Below are 8573 nucleotides of genomic sequence, written 5' to 3'. Positions count from 1 at the left end.
CGCGCCGGCAGCCGGAGCTTTTTTTTCTGAGTTTTGTTCTTTTTTGTTCTGTGTGATTGGCCTCCGGGCGGGGCGGGAATGTCAAAAAGGGGAAAGAAAAACCTCTTGCGTTTGGCCGCAGCCCGGGCAGTCGGGGGTGGTGGCAAACGTCCCGTTATCGGAAACCTGAAGAAAAAAAAAAAAGCATTCCCCCCCTCCTCTTGGGTCTACTCAAAACCGCGGTCCTCCCCGACGCCCGTGGGGGAGACGGCCGCGGCGGACGGGGCGCTTTCGAGCGAGGCTCCGCCTTCCGCGTCGGAGGCCGAGGGGGAGTCAGGGGACTGGCTGGCATCCCTCCGCCGCCGTCGATCAAAACTGTCGCCTCCCCCGCTTCGTTCGAGCGCCGGGGCGACCTCGTCCTTTATCATCCCCGAAATCGCCTCTGTGATGCGAGCGGCCGCCAGATGATAGCCGCCCTCGCTGATCCACCCGTTTCGCCCCGACCGGTTCTCCAGGGGCATCGCCGTCGCAGCGGGCACTTTCAGGAGCAACTCTTTGAAGAACGTGTCCCCACTCAAGTCTAAGATTTGGAGTGCCACATAAAGCCGCCCTTCTTGAATAACCTTCGCCATTTTCTCAAAAAACGAACCCCTCGGGCGATACTGAAGTGGAGTCTTGTCGTCCTTGCTCTCTGCGTTTGCCTGGGCCTGCGGCAGTTCGTCGTCGACATGCCCTTTCGCCAGTTCTCTCATCACATCCGCTATGCGCGGTACGCGGCTAATGTCGCGCAGCAGCGTGCCAAGTTCAGAGCGACGGTTTATCTTTACCGCAATACGCTGCAGTGAAGCTGTCGTGTGGTCCGCGTAAGGGTCAAACCCAAGCCGAACGCGAAGACGATTGAAGGGTCCATTTTTTATGACATACGTTAGACAAGACATGGCCTTCTTGTTGATGTGTGTGCGTGGGCAAACCCCCGACTGAAGAATGGCGTCAAGAAGTTCCTGCGCTATCCAAACAGGGCGTTCCTCCAAAAGGCTCCGCACCGTTCGCACCTCCACGCAGTCATCCGCATCGTCTCCGCCATTTAAGCGGCAAAGTAAGTCCTTCTGGGTGGGGAGCATGGGCGGTGGAATGTTCGGATCATTTGCCATAACCGACAAGGTTGGCATTGCCTCAAATTCCCATTGAAGCGGTTGCTCGCCTCCCTCCCCGCATGCTGCGCCGTCCCGTGAGAGAGACCTTTTTCCCGCCAAGTGACCACTGAATTCGCACTCCACTTCGAACGGGGTCTTCTCTGCAACAAAATGTGCTGGGGGAAAAAGGTTCACGCTACAGAGTGCCGGTGCAGCTGACACCTGGTCTTTTGAGAATGGTGAAAAACAGAAATCCGCAGGCCTCACTATATCCACTTCGCGAGACACAATGCCCACAACAGTTGCCTTAGTCTGTTTGCCAGCAATGTCGTCTGGCATGCGTGTTTCTTCCACAATGTCACCCGTTATAGGATCACGCAGCCGCTTGATCCGTTTTCTTTGTGTCACCTCCAAAAGAATATCATTTCTGTAGAAACCCTGCAATAGCACCTGGGGTGTGAAAGAAGGAAACGATTCGCACAACATCCGTTTTCGCTCCGTGTCCCCTTCCTCACTCACCGCCTTTGTAAGGCGGCTGGTGCTGGTAGCGGCATCGCGCGTCCGCGTGTCACTGGCATCATGGTCAAAGTCAAGCGGGCGCCAACCGGAAAACACTTCACCTGTAAAGTACTCCGATGGTGTCGCTATGCCCCCTGTGTGCTCGTGTTGCATTTTTCCAACGGCGGTGTCCTCGGTGGTAGTCTCAGCCCTTTCCTTCTCAGCCGCCGCCGCCACCTCGTCGAGACACGGTCGGAGAAACGAGGGGGGAAGAAAGGCTTCCACCATCTGACGCTCAGTTTCCTCCAGCCCGCACCGCAACGGCGATGAAGACGACATCGTCGTCACAGGGAGGCAGAAGGGCAGTTCTACAGACACAAAACGCCGGTGCGGCGCGACACCCGCCATACGTCTTGCTTTTATTAGAAAGCACCTGAAAACTGAGGCTCAAACAACAACAACAACAATGGCAAAGAAACATTAAAATGAGGAGACAACTGAGCTCCTTGCTTGGAGGCCCCCCTTCCCACCCAACAGCACATCGCATACACATCTAATAAGTGTGCTTTTTTTTTTGTTGCATAGTCTTGCTGATCGTTGGCAACGCAGCAGTCTCACATACATTGTGTGGAATAAAGTTCGTCTATTCCCACCTCCAAGGAGTAAAACGAACAAAAAAACCACCAAAAAAAGGAAAAAAAAAAAAAAAAAAAAACACCGTAGTTGAGAGAATACATCACGAGCCTTGAATGACACGGTACAATAGGTGGTGTCGGTATGCTCGTTGAATTGTGGTGGCGGCCTCATCCAGCACCTGCTGTACCTTCTTCTCCTGCCGTTGCCCCCGCAATCGGTCCGCCATACGCCCAGCCACGATACGGCGCCAGAACGACTGAAGCACTGTGGCGGCTTCNCCTGCCGTTGCCCCCGCAATCGGTCCGCCATACGCCCAGCCACGATACGGCGCCAGAACGACTGAAGCACTGTGGCGGCTTCATCGTACACATCATCTTTCAACACTTGGTGCTGTCGCTCACACGCCATCTGACTCTTCCACTCTTTCCATTCCCGCCGCACAAGGTAACCGCGGAAGCGTGCTTGAATGGTTATCGCCGCCTGGCACTGCCTCTCCGATTCCTTCTGCATTTTACGGGCGCGGCACTGCGTCCAGTAGCTTTGAATGGTTTTCGCTGCTCGTGCCTCGGCAGCTTCGCGACGCATATTTTCCAGACGTCGCTTTGCAAGCCATTGTCGAACGGCTTTCTGTACAATCANTGCTCGTGCCTCGGCAGCTTCGCGACGCATATTTTCCAGACGTCGCTTTGCAAGCCATTGTCGAACGGCTTTCTGTACAATCACGGCCGCCCTGAGGCGCTCATTCGAGCGCTGAAGTCGTTCCTTCGTCAAGTCACGCTTCAGAACAGTCTCATGCACCCAGAATAGCTGACGAACTAAGTCATGAGGATCAACCGTGGTATAGTGCTCAATTTCTTCCTCCAACGCCTTTGCCCTCTTCGCGGCGCGTCGTCTGTTAGCTTCACGAATGGCCCGCCATTGTCTATAGGCGCATTGAATGATGATGGCAGAGCGCTTCTCAAGGGCTTCACGTTCTTGTCTGCGGCGTTCCTCTTCCTCTTTTTGTCGTCGTATACCGCGCGCATACACCCGCTCATAGTGACCGCGGTAAACCGCCTGTATCTTTGTCGCAGCCCCATGGCGGCACAAGAAGCGTTCACGTTCACAATCTGTTAGTTGGGTGAGAAGCTGCTTCCGTTTGCGAACGAGTAGCAGCTGTTGCGCCGAACGCACCCGTAGTGTTGCATTGATGAGCGTTACCATGACATCCCACTTGCCCATGTAGTAGAGACGAAGCTTGAGCACCTCCTCCCGTTGCACCTTCAGAGACTCTACGAGCCACCTAGCGAGGATACGACGCCACCAGCATTGAATGACTACCGCCTTCTCACGGCGAATCCTATTTGCCTCGCGCAGGCGCGCCACCTCTTCAGCTGCCCTCATTTTCCGCCAGAAGCATTGGAGTGTAAGGGCAGCACGTGAGCGATCCATACGAAGAGTGGAGCGCTGTGCAACTTCAACGTTGATGCCCCTGCGGAACTTGCGTGCACGCCATGCTCGCTGAATCTTCACCACATACACCGCCAATGCCTCAAGGGCTTCGCGCTCCCGTTGGAGTGCCTGACGCGTCGCGCGTCCACGCCATGCCGCCTGCAGTGTTGTGACAGCCTCCTCACGCCGCATAAGGACTAGTTTCTTCTGATGGCGCTCACGGTAATACTTGTCTAGGCGAACATGTTCTAGTCGCTGGAGGAATTGACGCACAATCCGCTGTATAATCAAAACCGCCTGCGTTTCCCGCTCTAGCTGTTTCTGTTCACGCAGCCGACGTAGTTCCTTGCGACAGACATAACTGCGATAGTGTTTCGAAATCATCACGCTGGCTGCTACACAACGTCGCATATGTTCAACAGTGTCCTTCGCCATAGCGCATCGCCACGCACGCTGAATGACACATGCCGCTGAGGCCTGACGCATTTGTTCTACTCGCATTCGTGCCTCACGAATTTCACGGCACTTCATTCGCCACAGAGACAAGCGGCCCGCGTAGCCGCGTCCTATGCGCTGGAACGCCTCTGCAAAAAGCGTGAGGCGCAGAAAGGAATTCCGCACACTCCGGACTAGCAGAGTGCTGATATATCCTCGCCCCCATGCCTGTAGCAGGAGCAGCGACTGCGCTTGAATATGTGCGAGACGCTGTCGACGCGCAATATCAGCATAATATCGAGCCATTTCTTTTTCTTTAGTTTGCACCTTGCGGTCGCGGTACCACCGTTGGATCTTTTCAGCCGCATGTTCGCGACGCTTCGCCTCAAGAATCTGAAGGAACCTGCGACGCAAGACGCATGTTGTGTACCAGCGCTGGATACGCGTGGCGCGTCGATTCCGTATGTCACTCTCCGCGCGCAGACGTGCCAACTTGATGCGTGCAACACGGCTGCGCCACTGGCATTGTATCCGTGTCACCGCTCGGTTCAACTGATGCTGACGGAGGCGGCGCACAAGATCCACTTCCTTCGTACGACGAAGTCGCACAGCAAGGGGGACGCGAGCGGCGGCCTGCAGCATAATAATACGTTTCTGGTTCGCCGCAGACTTTAGCTCCTGCTCGCGGCGGTAAGACTTGTAGTACCGGAACCATGCTCGCGCCAGGACACCTCGCACCTGCGCCTGTATTGTCGCCGCCGCGCGCTCTCTTCGCTCCCGCTCCTTTGACGCCTTCAACTCCTCCTTTCGCTTCAAGTAGCGGCTATAGGCCCACTGTATGCGGCGGGCCGCGTTGATCTTCAGCTGCAGCTGACGCTCGTCCTCCAAGCGCTGTGCCTCCATGAGGGCGGCGAGGTGCTCCTCGCGCCACCTCAAAAATGCGCGGAAGCCGCGCTGAATCCGACGCGCGGCGTAGTACTGACGCATCTTGCGGCCAAGGTAGGCACGGCGAATCTCCAAACGGTGAAGGAACTGCCGCACACGCGCCTGCAGCACAATAGCAGCCTCCGTCTCTTCCTTTTCGCGTGCAGCTTTGACTCGGGCAAGCCGCTCCTCCTCCGCGCGTCGTGCAGCGAGCAACTTGACGAGGAAAACGCGGAACACCCGCTGGATCTTTCTTGCTGCGGAGACCATGCGGCGCAGCAAGGTTCGGGCAATGCATCCACGCCACATACGCTGAAGCAGCATGGCGGCACGATGACAGCGATGCAACTCATCCGCACGCATTCCAACGACAAGATTTTCATACAACGCGTCTGCCATGCTTGCGTCCCGAGCCGCCTCTTCCTTGGCAAGTCGTTTTTGTTCTCGCTCCTTCGCCTTGGCGAGCGCACTGCCCCTTCGTCCAGCCATGGGACCCTTTTTCTTTGCTTCCTCTGCCTTTGCTTGTCGCATCTGCGTCCGCGCAAGGTGCTTCTCCATCGCCATGGACTCCGATCCCGTCAACCGCTGCCGGAGCATCGATGATGATACGGGACCTGACGGCTCAGAGGTGGATACGCTCCCGAAGACGCGACGTCCAAATGGGTTTGCGACAGCTGATGTCGGAGAGGTTGATGACTTTGACTGGTTCCTTTGGGTCAATAACCCAAGTGGGGTGGTGAGGCTCAGTTTGGGTGCTTCAACAAGCGATGGCTTCATCAGCGTCGAAATTGCATCTGATGGCTTGCGTAGTGGAGAGAGCGTGGCTGGGCGTGCAACGGGCTGCTTCGCTTCCGTATAGAGCGGCGGTGGTGGTGGTGGTGGTGGCTGCCGTAACAACAGTTGTTGTTGTTGTGCCGTTGAAGCTTGTTGTTGAAGTTGCTGCTGCCGCTCTTGTTGCTGTTGTTGTAGCGGTGGCGGCGGCAGTGGCTGCTGCTGTTGCTGTTGCTGCTGCTGCGACGGAGGCAATGACGCTTGTCGTTGTTCCTGCTCTTGAAGTGGCACAGCCGGAGACACTGACAGTGGATTGGCTGCGCCCCCATCAGGGGTTTCCACGCAAGGCGTCACGGAGACTGATCCCGTCCTTCGCACGGGTGGCTGCACAGTGCCTGGCATCGTGTGCCCGTGCGGCAGATCGCCAGCTGAATGGAGTGGTGAGTGCGATGCCAACAGCGATAGTCGTGAATGTGACACTATTGGCATTGTCTGCGCGATTGACCCAAACGATGTGGAAACAATCCGGCTGTCAGTGGATGGGCGAGGGGGGTGCGAAGAGGTGCGCTGTGCCCAGTTTTCACTTAGACTTTCCGCCGCGGTGAGTGGACTTAGTCGCCTGACACGAGACTGCTGCAGCTGCTGCTGTTGTTGTTCCTGTGGAAGCGGTGCCGGAAGGCTGGTGGGGGCCGCGTGGGCGCTGGAAAGTGATATGGACCGCGAATCCAGACTCGGTGCTGCTGCTGCTGGCGGGAATGCTGATCTCTGTGGCGGCCGCGGGTCTGCGGGGCCCTCGAGCGCCTTGCGCGGTCCTATTGCCTCTATCCTATCCGCACGGAAGGTGGGAGCCGCGTGCATGCGACGGATCGCCGACATCGCGAGCTCTACGGTTGGACACTTGGGATCCACAAAGAACTTTCGGCTCGCCTCCAGGGAACGCCGATACGCCGCGTGGGCCTTTTCGTTGTCACCGTCGCGGCCGCGGCGCTCAAGCGAGACTCCCAGGTTGTACAAACCCACCACGAGCATCATTGCACACCCTGGCAACTGCTCCCTCTGCTGCTGCAGCATCTGCTCCTCGAGCGTAGCGATAGCGCTCTCCGCCGCCGCAACGGCGTCGTGGTGTCGCTGCAGCTCGTTCAGCACTGTGCAGAGGTTGAGGTACGTCGACGGTGACCCACGGGATGTGGTATCGAGCGACACCTCGATCTCTACAGCCTGCCGCAGGTACGCAAGCGATTGCTCCAGTTTCCCACGACGTTTCTCCATGCAGCCGAGGTTGTTCAGTGTCGCGGCACGCAACCGCAACCGCCGCGACTCGGACCCCGAAAAGTAATTCACCTCCTCCGCATCACGCAAGTCAGTCAGGAAGAGCGCCTTGCCAAGGAAGAACTCCGCGGCATCAAAACGTTTCTCGTTGAAGGCGGACACAGCGTGGGTGTTGCACCGCAGCACGAGGTCCTCTGCTTCCTCCACAACGCTGCGCGGGAGCATTTCCTCCGCAAAGAGCGGCTCCAGCAGCGGCGTCACGGCCGCTTCTGTGGCGCGCCGCAGCAGCAACGCGGACTCCGCGCACTTAATGCTCTCCAGCAAATTCCCATGCCGCTCGAGGTCGACCGCCATCTGCAGGAGGAACCGCATCGCCGACACCACCGAAGACGGGTCGTTGGGGTTCGGGGCGTGGATAGCGAAGCCGGCGGTGAGGGAGCGCATCCAGCCCTCACTGCCGACCGGCGACTCACGCCCCGCGCCACGCACAGGCAGGGCCATGCAGCTTTGGTCCGCGTCTTCCGTGTATGGCTTCTGCTGCCGCTACTCTCGTTGCTCAGTGGGAAGGGCGAAGAAGCAAGACACCGATCCTCCCACCCCGAAACAACGGAACAAGAAAAGCGGAAGGAGGCAGAAACAGACAAAAAAAAAACCATGGCGTGGTAGAGCCTGATTGGAAGACGGATGATGCCACAGACGACGTCGCGGGCACACTCAGCACAATACCGTTGGACTCAATGCATGCCTGAGCAACAACAACAACAACAACAACAGCAAAAAAGAAGAGACGAAACAATACAACGCTACACACACACACACACTCCTTGTCAAGCACGTACTCACCTCTCCAGCTCCTGAAGGGTTTGCGTCGGGGTGAGTTTGTGCTCCTTCACCGGCCGCATAATATGAGCTGCGAGGGGTTTGATCTCCGCCATGTCTGCCTCATTCAACTTGAAGTCCGCCATCACGTCGTGGTACGCATCTATGCCGATCTTCTCGTCCATGCGTGTGAGGATCGAGAGGACCTCGTCGGAGGCCAGCGCGCCGGCGTCATGCGTGTCGAAGGCATTGAACGCCATCACCACGTCTTCCACCGTGCGGAAGTCCGCCGGCTTGAGGGTGTTCTTCTTTTTTACAATCGCCATGAACTCACTACGCGTTACTGAATCATGCGTGGGAAACAGCTCGTGCAGCAGTTCCGCAACATCCTTATCGCTGCAGAACATGCCACAGCTGCGCAGCACATGTACGACGCTCTCGACGGGAATGCTGCCGACAGACTCGCGGTCGTACAGGTCAAAGGTCCTCAGCAGCTCGTCCGTTGGTACTGACATCGCAGCGACGGTAGCAGGAGCCGCGGCGGCTTCCCAAATACTTCAGACGCAGCGTAGGAAGGAAGAACACTGCAACCCCCGTCCCCCCAACAAAGAAAAGACACACCAGAAGAAAAAAGAAGACAAACACAACAACATACAGCAGACACTATATATATATATA

The 8573-nt window shown here is 57.1% G+C and overlaps 3 protein-coding genes across 3 annotated transcripts; all 3 read right to left on the bottom strand.

The window, feature by feature from the left end:
- Window positions 1-206: 206 nt before the first annotated feature.
- DQ04_07371020 (hypothetical protein) lies at window positions 207-2018 on the bottom strand (the record flags this gene model as incomplete). The annotated part of the gene is made up of 1 exon (XM_009315134.1): window positions 207-2018. The coding sequence occupies one exon, from the start codon at window positions 2016-2018 to the stop codon at window positions 207-209; it is 1812 nt and encodes a 603-aa protein (XP_009313409.1).
- Window positions 2019-2090: 72 nt separating this feature from the next.
- On the bottom strand, window positions 2091-7577 carry DQ04_07371010 (hypothetical protein; the record flags this gene model as incomplete). Its single annotated transcript, XM_009315133.1, has 1 exon — window positions 2091-7577. The coding sequence occupies one exon, from the start codon at window positions 7575-7577 to the stop codon at window positions 2091-2093; it is 5487 nt and encodes a 1828-aa protein (XP_009313408.1).
- A 338-nt stretch (window positions 7578-7915) lies between these two features.
- DQ04_07371000 (hypothetical protein) lies at window positions 7916-8410 on the bottom strand (the record flags this gene model as incomplete). The annotated part of the gene is made up of 1 exon (XM_009315132.1): window positions 7916-8410. One exon carries the CDS (start codon window positions 8408-8410, stop codon window positions 7916-7918), a length of 495 nt encoding a protein of 164 aa, XP_009313407.1.
- Window positions 8411-8573: the final 163 nt, after the last annotated feature.

Source organism: Trypanosoma grayi, assembly GCF_000691245.1.
Source record: "Trypanosoma grayi strain ANR4 Tgr_737_V1, whole genome shotgun sequence".
Classification (NCBI taxonomy): Eukaryota; Euglenozoa; class Kinetoplastea; order Trypanosomatida; family Trypanosomatidae; genus Trypanosoma; species Trypanosoma grayi.
Note: the sequence above shows the minus strand (reverse complement) of the source record. Positions and strands in the feature narration are given on the sequence as shown.